General features: G+C 49.2%; 1 protein-coding gene across 10 annotated transcripts in view; it reads left to right on the top strand.

The window, feature by feature from the left end:
• NOL4L (nucleolar protein 4 like) overlaps positions 1 to 18,629 on the top strand; it is a 131,232-nt gene that overhangs the window by 96,327 nt on the left and 16,276 nt on the right. For all 10 annotated transcript variants that reach the window (XM_060277396.1, XM_035121752.2, XM_035121750.2 and 7 more), the window contains one exon: positions 5 to 146. In XM_060277396.1, coding sequence (XP_060133379.1) covers positions 5 to 146 — 142 coding nt within the window. The remainder of the gene's footprint in view (positions 1 to 4; positions 147 to 18,629) is intronic.

Raw genomic sequence — 18,629 nt, 5'->3', positions numbered from 1 at the left:
CTAGGATGAGACATCGGTGAGCAGCGAGGACTTTGATATGAGTGACTCCACATGGATGTCAGCTGACCAGCATCTTAACTCCAGTTTGAGTCCTAGCCAGGAGGAAGGGATGCGCAGCCCGCAGAACATCCACAGCCAGGAGGATGGTGAGTGTCCATTAATGCCATCTGGGGTGAGGGGTATTTCTCAAAACTTTTATAATGTACCCCACACACAGTGCATAATTTATTATGCTCTTTGGCCCTTTGGATCCTTCTGTCATAAGTTGTAATTATGCATCTCTTGATGTAATTAGTGCTCTTTGCCGTGTGCAGGTTGTCAAGAACTCCAGGCCAGTGGTGGAGGCCATGCTTGCAATCTCTCTCTGGTGGCAGCTCACCAACTCTTGTCTTGCGGTGCCTTGAGAGAGGCAGGCATCCCAGGGATATGTGCCCTCCCCACTGTTTCTTTTGAATTAAAACATGGTCCACATGTGCAATAGAATGAGGTGGCGGTGAGAGTGGACTGTGCGAGCTCAGGATTCAATCATGGGGTGGGTGTGTTTGCGCACGCCATTTCTTAAATGGTTTCCCCACATTTAAAAATCCCTCTGCAAGTAGAAAACAAACCAACATGCAGCAGAAAGAGCATTATGTGCAGGAGAGCATTAGAAACAAGATTTCCCCCACCTGCAGCCTGAAATGGTACCCTAACCCACCACCTCAGGTCTACTTCGTTTTTCTCCTCATGTACATAGGCTAAATTGTAGAGCACATCACTTGCATGCAAAAGCTCCCTGCCAAAGTCACTGTCATCTCTAGTTACAGAACCTCACATAGCACAGCTGGGAAAGACCTCTCTCAGATCCCAGAGAGCTACTTCCAATCAGGGTTGGCAGAAAAAGGCTTGGTAGACTAATGGCCTGACTCGGTATAAGGCAGTTCCTTATAGTTTAGGAGCCTGTGGGAAAACAATGCTGCAATCGAGCCTTTGGAAAGCCTCTTAAGGAGCTAGTGAGAAGAGGTTCCCCCTGCAAGGAGTCCTCCCTTTAAGGGTGGTGTTATGCAACAGTCCGTTGTGTGCCATGGTGCAGTGCATAGTGTGGTGGTGACTGGAAATGCCTTGTGACAGGCAGTATACTTGCCAAATTTTTATAGAGAGGGAGGGAGGGAGACATAGAAGCTAGATTGGGAGTGTGGCTCGCAGGAAAGGGGCTTCAATCCTTCTGCTACACCGTTTTACCAACAAAAATGTCCTACTCCCAAAAGTGCCACTTACTGCAAAGACACTTTCCGGGTCACATAGGCACAAACACACACACAGGTGAAGGGGCTCATCCATCCCAGTGAGCTCCCAATCCTTAGCTCCCCATGGCTGCTGTTTCTAACAGACAGCTGCACGGGGAAAAATATCATCTGGTTCCAAATTGCAAAATTTGGATAGATAGAATAAGGGCCTGGCAGAGGACTAGAAAAATCGGATGGTGTTCAAGATATTGTAGGGATTGGGTTAATAAGTAACAAGCCTTCAGGTCATATCTATCTATCTATCTATCTATCTATCTATCTATCTATCTATCATCTTTGTGAGAATTTTAAAAATTTCCGTTCAGAGCATAGAGAACATATTCTACAATAAAAAAATTCCTTCAGTAGCACCTTAAAGACCAACTAAGTTTTTATTTTGGTATGAGCTTTCGTGTGCATGCACACTTCTTCAGATACACTGAAAATTTTCATTTTCACTGTATCTGAAGAAGTGTGCATGCACACGAAAGCTCATACCAAAATAAAAACTTAGTTGGTCTTTAAGGTGCTACTGAAGGAATTTTTTTATTTTACTTTGACCCAGACCAACACGGCTACCTACCTGTAACCATATTCTACAATGATGTTTCTTTCACTGTTGCAAGGTCTTAAAACAAAAACTACTGCTCCCCTGCCCTGTTGTCAGTTCAGCTGCTTGGCTAAATAAGAAAATCTCTTGGAAGAATCAACCCTGTGAGGTCCTCTCCATCTACAACTTGTTATAGGCACAGGTGGGAGGCATGACTGGCCTTTTCCCCACAGGTGGAATCTTGTGGGTGCTTCTGCCTTTCCCATCCTTGTGACTTCCCAGCCATCCTGGCAACAGTCAGGGCTGAACAATACTTTCAGGATCTGGAGCATGACTGGCTCTGACTGCTGCGGAACGTCCCTCTAACCTGAAGAAGTGCAGAGGTGGAGGTGCATGGAGAGAGATCTTGTGCCATGCAGGGCTTGCAGCTGGTTGTGGCTTGAATGGGAGGGAAGTGTGTGAGTGGAAGTGGAGGTTAATCTCCCTGGGGAGGGGAGCACAGGTAATTAAGAGGGGTCAAAGTTGAGCTGTGAGGGATGCATGGGAGGAGGCTAGCTGGGAAGGGGAGGTGTTGTGTTAACTCTGCAGAACTTGTTAGCTTTTGAGAATAAATAAGGGGGTGGAAGTTGAGGAGTTTGGGTCAAAGTTCATCTCCATGGCATTTGGATTGACTCTTGTTCTGGTTTCTTGGAGAGCTTGAATCCTTCATTGTCCCCAGAGGCCTCTGCACAGAGGCAGCTGGAGGAGCCCGAGAGGCATTGCCTGGTCCCAGAGAGCACCCAGAGCTGCCTTGTGCTGCTCTGAGACAGGGGTGGGGTAGGAAGAAAAACCTCCCTATGTTTAAAGCAAGAAAGGGCCATTGTCCTAGCACACTCCCTAGCAGGGCCCATGGGAGCAGGGCATTGGGGCCTTGTTCCTTTCTGCCTCTATGCACACGGAGAGCTTGTTGCAAAGTCTCCACTTTTGACAAAAGGCTGGTAGGGGTTCTTAAGGTCTCTTACACCTCGGGAAATTTTGGAGCAGAATTTGCTTCTTTTGGGGGCATCATTCAGACAATTGCTGTTGTTTGGAAAGTGAACTACTGTAACTAACTAACTAACTAACTAACTAACCAGCGGCTGGGAGCTGTCAGGATAAGCCTGCACAGTTTGTGAGCAACCCTACCGAACAGTGCAGCCCACCGTGATGGCCTGCAAGATGCTTGACAGCCTCTCCCGTTTGTGCAGCCACAAGTAGCAACAAAACCTAGAGGCTTACTGGGCTCAGTGGGTCCTGGCTCAGAACAAAGATAATTAATCCAGTGTGTCAGAAATCTGCCTGCCACCATGGCAAGCACCCCACTGCCCTTTGGTGAAGATGCCTCTCCTCTCCAGCCTGGAGTTGGGGAGGATGCAGGGACCATCCTCCACAGGTGGGCTGAGCTTCAGACTGCACAGTACAGCTGATGGGAGCTGGAGAGGAAGGTTGGTGCTTTCCTTTTTTGGTGCTCTTTGGTTCAATCACACTCAGAGTGTCCCTGCTGCTTAGTGCCAAAATGAAAACCCACCCTTCCCACTCAGCTCTTCAGGTGGCTGTTTTGACACTTGGCAGCAGAGGCACCCCGAGTCCCAGCTCCAAGTCTGAATCTTGAAATGGGGGGGGGGGTTGTCTCTGCAGCTTCACTGGACTTTGAAGACCCTCGAACTCCAGTGCAACTCCAGGGACCTTGCTTATCTTCCTCTACAACTGTCAGAGGGTAGGGGTCAGCAATGTGATCCTATGTTCATCTAGTTAGAAGTGGATCTCTTTGAGTTTTTTGGGACTTGTTTCCAAATAAGTGTTCAGAATGCTTCATAGGAGAAGGTATGTTCTGGAGAAAGGGTGTATGATGGATAGGAGATGAGTGGGCATTGGGATGGTGTTACAGTGACCCTTGAAAGCTTTCTCAGAAGGTGTTTCTGCCGGATCTGGGCCCTTCTGCACTAGCCTAGAGCTGCAGCAGTAACTAGTTGAGACTTTCCACCACCCCACACATACTTTCCATCCTTGTTAGCATGAGCTCCCCAGCTGCAGTTAGGATTGCTCTCTTAACTGAGATGTATCAGGAGAACCTAACTTTGCAGTGGCAAAAAAGCAACTGGGTAAACGATTTGGCAGGCCCAGCAGAAACAAATACAGTGGTACCTTGGTTTACAACCATAATCCGTTCCGGAGGTCCGTTTGTAAACCAAAACAGGTTGTAACCCAAAGTGCGCTTTCGCCAATGGGGCCTCCCAAAAAATTATTGTTTGTAATCCGGGGGGGGGGAGAGAATGGGTTGTAATCCAAAAAATGGTTGCAAACCTGGACACACACACTGCAGGTTTGACGTGTTTCTAATCCAAAACATATGCAAACCAAGACCACTGTATACACACCTCTTGCATTTTGTATTTCCTAAGCACTCAGCCTAGTTATTCAATTTGCTCATGAAATCTAGGAATATAGCTGCCTATACAGACTGGCAGTAGTTCTCTGGGCTTTCAGACAGGGATCTCTCTCAGCCAGAAATTGAACTGGGACCTTTTGCATGCAAATTAAGCTATGGCCCTTTCCCAAGTTTGGAGGTGGAGACATGCATAAGTTTCACCAAAGAATGTCAAAATCCTGTCAAAAGGGGAATAATATAATCATAGAGTGGAAGGGACCTTGAGGGTCATCTAGTCCAACTCCGTAAAATGCAGGAAGCAATAACACAAAGGAGAAGGTATGGTTTTGAGAGGAAGAGCCTGGGCAGCAGCTGTCACGGTTCAGGTTCAGGTTTGGAGAGGTGCTGGTGTCCTGAAATCGCTACAAGGCCTTGCACTTTGGTGCTTGTTGGCTGGGCTGGTAGATTGAGAGTTGGTGTTGGTACTGGGGGAGTAGAGCTCGAGTCTCACTTCTGCTGTCATGTGGGATTGTATGAACTCAAGGATCTGCCTCAGTTCTCCATCTGCCAGAGGGGCACAGTAGCAGCCTCTCTCATTCTCAGGGGGTTGTGAGGGTAAACCTACAAAGGTTAAATATCAAGGAGTGCAAGAAAAGTTTGTACACTAAAACGTATTGGGAATTAAAACAGCTTTGGATTTTATTGATGGTAATTATAATGAAATATAGAATTAATGTGAGCTGCTTTGAAAGTCCAATGAGAATTAGTAAGCAGGATCAAAATATTAGAACAGTGGCAGAGAACCTCAGTCTCGGGAGCAAAATGTGGCCCGCCAGTCTCTGTCCCCTTGACTCTCCGAAGGTCACAGCGCACATCAGCCCTGCTTTGCATCCTCCATTGCTTTTGTTTGGTTGGAATGTGGCTCTGAACTGTGTTGAGGCCCCTTTCTGCATGGATGGATGGATGGAGAGAGGGGGGAACATTTGACTTTTGCATTGGTGTACAAATTCACTTACATTGCTCTGCCCACTTTTGCCTCTGACCCTGCTCCATGGATATGTGGACCAAGATTGCCCACAACAGAACACACTCCACTCGTGTCTTAGGAGAAATGAACATCAATAGTTAATAGCAGGGAACTCAAATTGCAGGGAAATGGCTTCAAAATGTTCCGAAGGACTGTTTCCATCGCTGCCCTTGAAACACATAGCACCCCTGTTTTTCTCCTGAGAGTTATGCGGGGAAATGTTCTTTAGCCTTTTGGTACAGCTCAGGCTGCAGCAAGGAAAAGCCAGCCATGGTAGGCTCCTGATGACCAGTGCTTGTAACACAAGCACCCTTCACACCCGTGTGTGCGTGTGCATATGCAGTTCCTGGGGGAAGTTCACAGTTGGTTCATAATTCTTATTAATCATTTCCCCTGGTATGTTATGCTGTCTGTTGCTAGCTGTGCCATGCCCTCTGCCAATCAAACTGATTCACTTGGTGTTACTTGGAGTGGTCTGCCTCTTCAGAGGGCAGGGAGAGAAGCCTGCTTAAATCCTCTCCTAGTTAACTATGGCTGGGTTGGCAAACCTCTGGCCATCCAAATGATGTTGGACTCCAGCTCCCATCACCCCCAGCCAGTATGGCCTGTTGCAGGGATCATGGGAGTTGTAGTCCAGCAGTGCTCGGAGAGCCTTGGGTTTTCCCATCCCTGTGCCAGTGTAGGGAGGGTGAAACTGAGTAGTCTGGATGGTAAACAGCTTTTGGTCCAGTCAGTTTCACTGCTGAGGAAAAGAAAGAAAATGCTCTTGAATGGCAGGACAGTAATGTTGCACAGCTGGTGTCTCTCCCCCCCCTTTCTTCTTTAAAAAATATTATAGATGCAGTTAAGTGCTTGTGTGTTCACAACACTTTAATTAAAATCTATGTAGTAGGTGCCCTGAAAATTGTGCCAGAATATACATATGTGCAAAGGAGGTCATTAGGTATGCAGTGGTGCTGATGCGGAGTCCTCTTAAGGGCCCTGTAGTTCAGTGATTCAGCAGATACTTTGCATGCAGGGACGGAACCTGGCAGGGAAAAACTTTGGAGAGTCACTGCAGAGTGGCGAGTTGGGCCATTGGCTCATCTTGCCTGGCCTTGCCCAACCTGGTGCCCTTCAGGTGTCTTGGATTACAACTCCTTTCTGGCTGAAGAGTGCCATGGGGAATCTAACCTGATATTTCAGTGACTTGTACTGTTTCAGCGGATTTACAAAGGAATATGGTAGCCTTGTCTGCTTAGCTCAGGCCACATTCCTTTCCCAGGTACATCAAATCAATCAATCACAGTTACTTATACGCAATGTTTGCTCGGTAAAATTGCTCTCGAGTTGCTTTATGACAAATTAAGTGACAACAATAATAAAGCAACATTCATAAAATCAGAAGCATATAAAACAATTTAATAATAATTCATGTCATAATTGCCATTAATACAACAATTCATTTCATTAAAACATTTCAATGTAAAGTACGGTAACTGGTAACAATAAGGCCATGCATAATAAAACTAGCTTTCAAACAATTAAAACATAATTAAATTCAATCACCTATCATTACCAATACAGCAAAACACACACACACACAAACGCCTAAAAACAGCCTCCACAGATTTCTCAAAAGGAGCTGTATAAAGCACAAAAAGCACAAAACGACAGTGCAGTGCAGATGTGCAATACACTCAAATCCTGGGGAGAGTTCTACCATGTCAGTCTAATTTAGTAGAAGCAGAATTCAGAATGAAAACCAATACATTCCTGAAGCACATTCCTCTCATCCCCACCCATCGAACTCAAAAAGGGCTGGGTATTTGCATGCCCTATACCAACTCCACACCAACGGAAATAATCTTAATACACTTTCATGAGGAATGGCCTGTCTTGATCAGAAACCATTTAGCCTGCTCTTCCCACCTGGGACGCCTTTTACATTTCCTCTCCCCTCCTCTCATCAGGATAAGTTCAAGAAAAAATCCACCTCACGTTCAGAAACCAAGCAGATATTGCTCTTTCGACAGAACTCAAAAGCGGGGACACCAAAAACTGAAATGCCGTTGAGTGCCATTCACAACCACCTACTTTAAGTACAGTCTGACACAGTTTGGAGCATTTGGGGTGGAGTCTTCTCAGTAGGCTAGATGGTTCACAGAGGGATTCCTTCTCTGTGCTCTTCCCCAATATGGCACTGAGAGCAGGAAAAGGGGGAAATGCTGGCCAGAGTGGGCATGTGATCAAAGTAAAAAGAGCCCCCCTGGATCAGATCTAGGGGTACATCTAGTAGGGCACCCTTCTTCAAATTGTGTCAGGGGACGAAGGCAATAGCCCTCCCCTGTGCTTGGTCCTTGGCCCCTAGTATCCAGAGGGTGCATGCTCCTGCGGAGGTGGAGGTCCCATGTTTGAAGTGGCAGTTGTTGTTTAGTTATTTAGTCGTGTCCGACTCTTCGTGACCCCATGGACCAGAGCACGCCAGGCACTCCTGTCTTGCACTGCCTCCCGCAGTTTGGTCAAACTCATGTTCGTAGCTTCGAGAACACTGTCCAACCATCTCGTCCTCTGTCGTCCCCTTCTCCCAGTGCCCTCCATCTTTCCCAACATCAGGGTCTTTTCCAAGGATTCTTCTCTTCTCATGAGGTGGCCAAAGTATTGGAGCCTCAGCTTCACGATCTGTCCTTCCAGTGAGCACTCAGGGCTGATTTCCTGAAGAATGGATAGGTTAGAGGAAGAAAATGAACAAAAAGCTGTGAGTTACAGGTATTGGCAGTACATCAGTACATCTATAGAGTTGTATCCCACTAAGTTATGCTCAGAGTTGAACCAGTGATGGGCCTAAGTTAGTCATGCCTTTAATTACTCTTGAGTAAGGCTAACGTTGGCTACAACACAGTTTTTATGCAGCCTTTGAGAACAATAGATGATCCAAACCAAGCAAAAGGTGACTCAAGCCTCTCCGGGCCCCTCTTTTGCTGTTACTGCCTGGAAGTCTTTGGCTGGGTGTCATCCTGCTGCAAGATACTTATAAACCTCCAGAATGGCAGAAGGGAGCCAATTAGTGCTAATGGATTTGGCACAGAAGGGTTAGCTAAAAGGCATTGGGGAAAAAGCTTTGTCATCAACAGAGCAGGTAGAGTTCATGTCAGGTGATGCAAGGATTGGGACAATGTATGTGGATCAGCATCCAGCACTCCTGACCTCTGGAAGGCAATGTCACTTCGCACAGTGGTCCTTGTGGCCTCCGCTTCCCAAGGGAGAATGATGCACTCACCAAGTCCTCTGCCAAGGAACAGAGCCTCGGGAACACCACCACTGTAGTTAAGCTGTGGAACTGGCTCTCAAATTCATGGAGGACCCAGCCACCAGTGGCTACCAGCCACTATGTCTATGTCTATGTCCTAACTCCGCTGTCGGAGGCGTTAAGCCTCTAAATACCAGTTGCTGGAAGTCACAAGTGGGCCGAGTGCTGTTGTGCTCATGCTCTGCTTGCAGGCTTCCCATAGGCATTTAGTTGGCCATTTAGCATAAAAGCCTGTTGGACTTCTGGAAGCCTAGGTGAGCAGAATGGACTTCACCTGACCCTTAAAAGGTGTTGCCATGGAAATGGCCCCTCTCCCTTAGGCAATCTCTGAAGATGGAGGAGCTTCTGAAGATCTTAGCTGACAAGCAAATGCATTTGGAAGAAGAGGGTCCTTCACATATCCTGGTCGCATGGCTCTTGGGGCTTGAAAAGTCCAGTGCCTTCAGTTGAGCATGCAAAATAGCTGGTGTCCGGTTGAGATCTTTCAGCATGGCATGATATATTCACAAGAGTTGAGCCCAGTCTGGCAACTTAGTTGCTGTATTTTGTACCAGTTGTGGTTTCCAGATGTTTTGAAGAGCACCACCCACATACAGTGCTGATCAGCGCTTTTATTCTTGAAAGAGAGGTGCCGGAACTCACCATGAACTCACCTGGTTCTCTTATAATGGCAATGGCTTCCACCTAAGAGGTGCCGGAACTGAGTTCCAGGGATTCCCAGCTGAAAAAAAGCCCTGGTGTTGATCTAGCCTGACCGTTATGAGGGCATGGGTAATTGTGCCAAAGCCATCTCCCTCCAAGAAGGCTGCAGCTGGTGCAACAGATGCTCTGGAGTACCTCCCGCCTCCTGTGAGTTGACTTGCTCTGTTTCCTGGCCCAGCCCACTGTCTCCCTCCTCCTCCTCCTCTTAAACTGCACCCCACCCCCCAGCAACCTGTGGCATTTCATGCTACTGCTTAACTTTGACCATTTCACGTCAAGTGTTATTAGAATTGGTGCATGTGCAGAGTGGCAAATGACACTCGAGGGGTTTTACTTAAAAAAATAAAAAAGGACAAACTTTTTTGGGGAAGAAAAATTACGGGAATGTAAAAACGCACAAAAGTGCAACAGAAACAGCATAATACCTCTTAAGGCAGGTTCTTTGGGGACAGACAGTGGGGATAATCTGTTGCACACTAAGGTGGTCTGGGGTGGTGGGTTAAGGGGCAAGAACAATAACTGATCTAGGGGAAGGAAGTGCCACATAAATGGCCGGGTTCTTTAACTACTGTAGATGCCAGTGTTGGGTAACCAAACATGGATTCATCCCAGCAAGACCCGGACTGAAATTCTTTGAGGTCCTGAAATACCAACCACACAGTTCCTTGCTGCAGTTGCAGGTCTGTCTTTCCCCAGAGGGCATGAGTGTTCAATCCCCCCACCCACCAAATGAAAAGGCGAAGTTGAACCTCCCAAGGCCTGGAAGGGAATAGGGCTGGGAGGGGGCCTCCCCCACCACATCCTGCTATCTCTGGAGAAGCAGCAGTTGCTGTTCCTCTTGGGCTGAGTCAAAACCTCCCCCTGCTCCTGATGCAGCCTCTCTCTCTAGATTGTGGTGGGGAACTACTCAATACAAGCAGCAGGCAGCATGCATATTCAGGGCCCAGATGATTCTAAATTCAGCATAGATGTTGTAAATGAAGCACATTTCCTTGGAAAGTTTCCTGATGGATGGAAGCAAAGTAAATTTCAGAATGGATTGTGATTTTGGGGGCACAGAAGAGGATGAAGAGGGAATGAATGGCACAGAGATCATGCGGAGCGTTGTTGCTGAATGAAAAATAATTTAAGTACTTTGACTTAACATAGGTTGGATACAGGTAATAGTTCTTATGAGAGCTGAAAGTGATAGGAAAGAGCCAAAATTGTTTGTGATGTGCCTGATCATTTATTTTACCCTACTTTCCCATCTCCAAGTGAAGCTGTTTTTGAAAGGCTACAAGACCTGCCTCGCCATGTGGGGGGGGGGCAATATGTCTTCAGCCTAATTACCGTAAGTTGCAGCAATAGTGTGCAGGGTCCCATACAGAATATAGACCCCCCCGACCCCCCACAAGGGTTTGTTGTTCACATTCCACAGGAGTCTGTGCTCTGTTTCTACATGGGAGGTACTTGGGCTTCGGCTCGACCCTCGAGCTTCCTCTCCAGGGCAGGTGTCAGCCTTGGAATGCGGAAGGTAACAAGATGGGTGAGAGTGTGCTTGGGCATGTGCAGAGCTCACTTCTTCACCACTCAGTGAAACAACCCCTCGCTTTGCTCTGGCATCTCTGAAATTAGGGGGAAGAGATTCCAGGTCAAATGGACCGGTTTTCCAAGTTAGTCTAGGTTTCAGTACCTCCCATCTTAAAGAATTATTATGCTCATGCTCCAGTACGGGGTGGACTGTATATATGTTTGGGGGAGCCATGCTATGCAGGAGCCCTACTTGGACTGGTGTTTTTGCATCAGGGCACTGGGTGCCTCAGGCAAATGAGAAAGTGCTGCTGCCCCTGGTCCTCGCGTCTGCCACTTGGCCTTGGCAGCTCCAGCGCTGGCTGCAAGAGAGGAGGGGAAGGGCTGGGAGTCGGCCGGTACAAGGAGACACCTTTTTTCATACACAGAGGGCAGCTCCCAGGACAGTGCTGCTTTGTCCTTCCTTCCTCCCCACCCAGACTCAGCTGCGGTCATTTTGGGGGAATAGCTAGTGCTAGAAGCTCACTGTTTTGCTTTTGGTACTGCAAAGCATCTCAAGGGCACCAGGTTGCAGGAGACTGGCTTAGACATTCACAGAAAGAAAGAGCTGAGATCTTCTCTCCTCCTTCTCCATCTCCTTCTCCTTCTTCCCTCCATCCATAGATCTCAGGATGGTTCACAACATAAAGATATAAGATAAAAAATGCAAAATAATAAAAACAAGAAAAAACAAACAAACAAACCAGTAACCCCTCCCACTCCCACAATGATGTTATAAGCCAAATGACTGGTTAAAGAGGAATGTTTTCACCTGGTGCTAAAGATGTAAAATGAAAGTACCAGCCGAATCTCCCTGGGGAGAGCATTCCACAAATGGGGAGCCACCACAAAAAAGGCCCATTCATGACCCCCTGGAACTCCTGTGGAGGAGGCACACAAAGAAGGGCCTCAGAAGATGATCTCAGGGTATAGGAAGGTTCATATGGGGAGAGCTGGTCCTTGAGGTGTTGCGGTCCTGAGCTGTTCAACACTTTAGTCAGAGCAGGCATTTGTAGAGAGGGGGTGTCCCCTCTGTGCTTCTGTTTTAAAGCTAGTAAACCCGCCCCCCCCCTTTGCCATGACTATGCTTGGGGTCCCCACATTTGCTTTTCCAAATTCAGAGATGTAGGGGCAGTGGCCCTGGGCGCACAATTTTGAGGGGGCGTGAGCCAGTTGTCCCCACGCACGGATCCCTGCCCTGGCTGCTGCCGGTGGTCTCTGGGCCACAGAGCCTGGCCTCGCTGCTCTGTCTCCGGCCCCTTGCTGAATGGCTGCTCAGCCAGTGCTCACTTGCTCCTTGCTCAGACAAAGAGTGGGCGCAGAGGGAGGGAGGTAAGAATGGGCAATTCTAGTGGGGCCCGGCCCAGTACTCCTCCCAGCAGGCGTTTTTTTTGGGGGGGGGATTCGCCCACCAAGGGCTGCGTTGGCTGGCCAGGCTCTCCCCTGCACAGGTGGGCAGGCAGTGCAGTGCAGCCCTGTTTGGCTCTGGTGGCAAGGGCTGAGCTGGCGAGGTGGGCTCCATTCACCCTCTGTGCCCCGCTCCTGCTCAGTGTGTCTGCATGCGCCCCGGGTGCCGGCAAACGCCGCTACACCCCTGCCCAAATCTGTCCTCAGCCTGCTTTCGTTTCCACCTGCCCTCCCCCCCTGCTCTCCCCCCTCCTGTCAGTGAATAATTGATGGCCCTTTACATCGCACTGGCTGTTGTTACAGCGAAATGCCTGTGGGATGCTATGGAAGCTCCTGACGGTCTGGTTTCTAGCCAGACCCAAGTTCAAAACCATGCGGAGGGAAGGCTGTTTTCTCTCCATGGAAACCGAGGCTTCTGTTTTCTCCAGGAGGTGACAGAGCAGCTCCCAGGGATTCTTGAGCAGCTAAGGGAGACTCCTCCGCCACCAGGGTTGGTTGCCTGCCTGCATTCCCAGATATTGCCAAGCCCAGGGTCCTCCAGGGGTGCCTGGGGTGGGGGAGGAGATATATTCAGGAAGAACCCCCCCCTTAAGAAGCCTGAATGCTGGTTGGTGGGTTATTCTGGGAGCCCTTGAGTTCCTTGGGTGGTGATTGGTGGGGCTGCCTCCGAGGGAGGGCCCATTGTCCTGCTATAGGATTTTTCTGTGGGCTGCTGGCGCTTGTATAAGCTCATTGTTCTTCAGAGTCAAAAGAGGTTTTTGTCTCCCTGCTGGTGATGGGGTAGGAGGAGGAACGACTTGCCCCACACCCACATAGATAATTCTACTTTCCGCTTTAGATGGCCGTGTGCTTCCCTCCTCATCTTCCCACCCCACTCCGTTTCATTCAAGCAGGGCCCCTAAAGTGGGCCACTTCCCCATTGCCCTGGCTGTCAGGGAGCAGGTGCTGGAGATCACGACCCCCCCCCCATTCATCCTTACTGATCTCTGCAAATCCTGCACTGCAGCAACGAGGATAAGCCAGCTGCCTCCTCCTCCTCCTCCAAAGGCAAAACCCGCTCCCAAATTAGTCTGCAAAACAAACGGCTGGTGTCCTTCTGCCCTCTGCCCCAAGAGCCATTTTGCTCTGTCCGCTTGACATTTTCTGCCTTGCAGAGACAGGGCAACAAGACTGGAGTGGGGGTGCCAGCACTAGCTGCCTCCCTACCCCACCCCACATTAGTCAGGTTGGATTTTTATAGCTGACATGTGCCATGTTGAGTTCAAAGGGACCCCAGGGGTCATCTAGTCTAACACCCTGCAATGCAGGAATCTCAACTACATCAGACATGACAGGTCGCCATCCAACCTCTGCTTAGGAAGGAGAGTCCACCACTTCTAGTGGGAGTCCGTTCTACTGTTGGACAGCTCTTCCTGATATTTAGTTTGAATCTCCTTTCTTCACATTTGAAGACATTGGTTCAGATCTTAGCCTCTAGGTGACATCCTCCAAGTGTCAGCCCTTGAGATATTTGAAGATGACTATCATATCACCACTTGGTCTCCTCTTTTCCAGGTTAATACCCAATTCCCTCAACCGTTCCTCATAAGGCTTGGTTTCCAGACCCCTCATCTTGCATTAAGCCTCCCATCAAGGCTGTGCAGGTGTCTCTGGTGTTAAAGGCAGAACTCCCAGCACAAGGGTGGTCTCTCTTCTCCTGTCCTTCTGTCTGTCTCTTCCCCACCCGCCAAATCACTGTCCCTTAGAAGATGCATTCATTCCCCGAGTGGCAGCAGCCTGTCAGGGCTTGGAGCCTGTGGCGAAACTGAAAGAAAGACCTGGCCTGTCTGGGGTTTTAGCAGCACCCCAAAGTTGGATTTTTGCACATGGGTGTACAGCCCACAGAACTGTGGGTTGCTCTTACGGTCGTCAGTGCAGATGGTCAGCATGGTGCCATTCCGCTCTTGACCACATGTGGAACAGGCATGTGCTTTCTTCCTTGTAGGCTTGTCCACCCTGAGTTTGGTTTCGATTCCTCTTCCCCACACTCCTGTGCCGTCACCAGCCATTCTTTGCCCAGAACCACATCACGTGCTGCCGTCCCTCCCTTCCCCTGCGCAAGTGTGGGCAAACAGTGGTAACTCCACCACGTTGTAGACAGTTGATATGACAGTTTCCAGTCTTGTTCTGGCAAGCAGTGACTGGGAGAATTCATACTGCACCTGACAAGAAAAGGAGGCTGAAGCAGTGGAATAATAAAGTAGGGGGGATTAATTCCCCTCCCCACTTGTCAGTACAGGTGAACAGCTGAGCCAGGTGGCTGTATGCAGACTGCGGGAGGTCCACTGGAGATGCCAGTCGCTGAGTCTGTGGAAGATCAGGATTGGCCTCACTGTAGCTTCTGAGGAGTCATAGCTGTTGTATGGGGCCCTGTGATTTGGGTCCTCTGTGGGCTTGGTAGGGATTAATGCCGGAGGAGACCAAGGAGTCTGGCCTAAGCACATGTTCCAAGAGGATGCATGTAATGGAGTCCCAGTGGTTGTTAATGACCACTTGCGGGTGGGGGATAAAGAAATGGAGGAGAGGATTCTGCCCTTGACCCTCCCTCCTCCCAGTTGCCACTCTCACCCCTTACTGGGCCAAAATGCTTGTGAGCAGTGCACCAGGAGGGGCTTTGCAGGGGTGCGGGTGGGGATCTGGACCGCCACTCTGGTTTAAAATGCCCCTCCCCCTCCATGCTATGTCTCTTGCTTATAAATGGCCACTAGATGCTCCTACTTTAATACGAGTCCTTGGGACCCCTTGCAGTTCAGAGCAGACACAGATTTAATTCATGGAGTAAAATGTCATGTGGTGAAGCGATGGCTACTAGCATTGGTGGCTCTTAAAAAGTATTAGTCAGATTCTCTGAGGATTGCTCTATGCTGAGAGCTTCCAGGCTTGGCAGCCAATATTTTGAGGCACTCCTCTATTTGACTGCTGGATACTGGGGACATGCAGCATGGGAAGGCTGGTGCCTGATGAGCTTTCCAGAGGCATCTGGCTAGCAGCTGTTTGGTTTTGGTGGGACCCACCTTGGTCTGATCCAGCAGACAGACCCTCCTTACAATCTCAGCCCTTTGTAGCTGCTGCAGTTGAACATAGGAAGCAACCCAGTATGATTGGTTAAATGGGATTTACGCAGGATATGGGACCTTTTTCAGTTATGAGGCTGGATATGGGGGGGAGGGCAGTTCAGGCCCCAGCAATCCAGAATAATTAAGACAGTCTTTAGAGTTCTTTGTGTTCACCATGGTTGGAGAAGGACTCAGTGCCTAATTCTTGAAGATGAATAAATTATGCCAATTAGCAAACATTCCTTATTTGGGGTAAGTTATTTAGGTTCGCTTGACCTGGTGGGAGGGAGTGGCGTGTGCTTGCGTGCGCATGTTGAAATGTTGCATTTTAAACCTGCACATTTTCAGATGAGAAAGCCCAGATTCTGGATTGGAACATAAGAGGAGTCGCTCTGGATTTGGCCACAAGCCCGTCTACTCCAGTCCTCACCAGATCCTATGGGGAGCCCATATGCAAGGCCTTAGTGCAGCAGCACTCCCACAACTCGTGATTCCCAACAACTAGCATTCAGGGGTGTCGGTAAAACACCCCAGTTGTGGCCAGTAGCCATTGGTAGCCTTATCGTCTGTGAATTTGACTAATCGTCTTTTAAAGCCATCCAAGTTGGTGGCCCCCATCACATCTTGTGGGAGTGAGTTCCATAGTTTAGCTGTGCGCCGTGTGAAGCACTTCGTTTTGTCTGTCCTGAATCTTCCAACATTTATCTTCGTTGGGTGCCCCCTGTCACAGGATGCGCGTTGCGACTACTCTAGAGTAACGACTCTGCACGTTCTGGCCTTTTCATGGATTTATTGTGTGCAGTTTATTTACAGTGATAGAGCTGTACAGGATACATCCTTCTAGTCCGAACCAGAACCCTGGAATGGTGCGCTCTGCGTCTTCTTCCAGCATAAGAGTCTGGGCATGCCAAATCGCCTTCCGCGTTTCCTCCTGTGTAATTCCGGAACCGGAGGGGAAAAGGGTCTCCTTTCCCTGTTTTCCTTCTCCCCCTTTCCCCCCTCTCTCTTCCTCTCCCACGTGTAGCAGGGGCTCTCCTATGCTGCCAGAGCCCCGTCTCCTCCTTCCTCCTTCCTCACTTGACTCTTCCCCCCCCCCGCCCGCTGGCACTACTGCTGGTGGAGGAGCTGCTCCTCAGGATGGGAGGGGGCTCTCTGTACTCTTTGCCCCTTACACCCCCCCTTAGGTTCTAGTACTTTTGGGGGAGGGGGGGGGGAGGGAGAGAACTGTCTCTTTATCTACACCATTCATATTCTTACACACTTCTATCAGGCTTGCTCACCTTTCTTCTAAACTAAAAAGCCTTGAATGTCGCAACCATTTCCCCCAAGAGAGTTGCTTCTGTCCCTTGACCCCGTTGCTTGCCCTTTCCCAGCTCTGCTACATCCTTTTTGAGGTGAGGCAGCCATAACGGTATGGGATATTCCAAGTGTGGTCTCACCACAGATTTGCATAACAGTGGCATAATCCTGACATGTCCATCTTCAATCCCTTTCCTAAACATCCCCAACGTGCAATTTGCCTTTTTCACATCTGCCACAGTAATAAATGTGAAAACTTCATTATAGCCCCCCCTTACAATGTATTGGGGGCTAGTGGGAGGACTGTGATCTCTCTGTCTCTCTCACCCCCAACACCCACCTCAAAATATAGGTTTAGATTGTATGCTCCCCAAGGCAGGGCCTTGTCTTTTGCTTGTTGCTCTGTATATAACCCTATATAAATGAATAATCCATATACATTACTAGTGATACAGAAATAACAGCAGGGTACGGATGGAGTAAAGAGGCTGGTGTATGGGGGTGGGGGTGGGGGCAGGATCCTGCACAGGGATCTTTCAGTTCATTATCATTAATCTAAAAAAGCTCCTCTGCTCTTCTCCCCCAGCCAGCCATGCCCTGGAAGGCTTGGAAGGTAAGGCATCCTTTTCATGGAATCATAGAGTTGGAAGGGACCCTGGGGATCATCTAGTCCAGCCCCCTGCAATGCAGGAATGTGCACTTGTCCCATACGGGGATCGAGCCTGAAACCTTGCTGTTATCAGCAGCATGCTCTAACCAGCTGATTCTGACTTCAAGGGCAATTGGGGGGGGTGAGATCCTGCTCATTCCTTAGGCGGGGGAAAAAATCCAGCAAGTTCAATCCTTGCTCTTTTTCTTTCTCAGTTTCTGTGATCCTTGCCATTAGAAGCAAGCCACCTCTGTTCTCTACTTCCTCTGCTGTCAGTGGAGAAAGCCAGCTCTGCAGGGAAAGGGTCCCATGAAAAGTTCTTTCTCCTGCTGGCCTGTGCTGCAGAGAGTGGATGAGACTAGATCAGCCTCGGCGGTGGCTGCCATGTGCTCTTGGCACTCCAGCAGCTCGGGGGCTGCTGCTAATCCAGGGAGAAGCCAAGGAGCAGGCAGCAAGGATGGTCCCAAGGCAGCGCACACTTTCTCCCATTGGCCTTTGGGGAGGCCTGCCATTGGCCAGGCGCAGGAGGAGAGGCTCTGTTGCTGTGGCAATGCCTGGGCGAACTGCACAGCAGCCTGGTGCGCAGCTCGTGCCTCCATGGCCAGGAATAATTCTCCTTAATCCTTCAGAGAGGCATCATTGGATAAAGCTGGGAGCCTCCCTCCAGGAAGGAGCTGAGAACAGGGGGAGGGAAAGCCTCTCAAACTGCTAGCCTGGCTCTTCCCCTCCCTCCTGCCCCCTCCTTCTCCTCTCCATTCACTGGCAGAGATCTGCCCCCATTACAGGAACTATGCTGGGTGGGAGCAGGGAGATCCCCCATGCCCAATGGATCTAGGCAGGCACCAGGCACAAAATGAAAACGTGTGACAAAGGGGGTAGCAATTCACACCATGCAAGAACTGGCAGAGAGGTGGAGAGACTAGGCCAGAGTACTGGCAAGGTATATTCCGTCCACCTGACTCAGGTATGTGTGTCTGCAAGGCACATTGCGCACTGATGTTCCTGGCTAATGAGGGATCTGACCATGGATTTTTCATATGCAAGTGGGACTCTTCTCATACTGATTCTCTTTCCAACCAGCTGTATCTTACGATGCACAAATAAAAACATGAAAATGTACAAATGTACAGCCAATGGTCCTCTTGTGTTCAGGATTTCTAAGAGGCTCTAGGGAGAAGGTGCCTTTCTCCAGGACCAGCTCAGAGGTACAAGCAGGCCATTGCAGTTATTTGGGACAGTGAAGGTGCTGAACGCTGCACCCCTGGATCTCCGGCAATATCTCGGGCAATGCCAGGGTGCTGATCGGATGGTTGTGCCCTCACCCAGTACTTTGAATATCTGGCATATCCAGCTACAGAAACTGTGGTAGTGGCCACCTTCTCTACTGAGAAAGTTGGAGAAGCCCAAAT

This window comes from Zootoca vivipara, chromosome 7 (genome assembly GCF_963506605.1).
Source record: "Zootoca vivipara chromosome 7, rZooViv1.1, whole genome shotgun sequence".
NCBI classification, from domain to species: domain Eukaryota; kingdom Metazoa; phylum Chordata; class Lepidosauria; order Squamata; family Lacertidae; genus Zootoca; species Zootoca vivipara.
The sequence above is the reverse complement of the archived record's forward strand: the minus strand, read 5'-3'. Positions and strand labels throughout refer to the sequence as shown.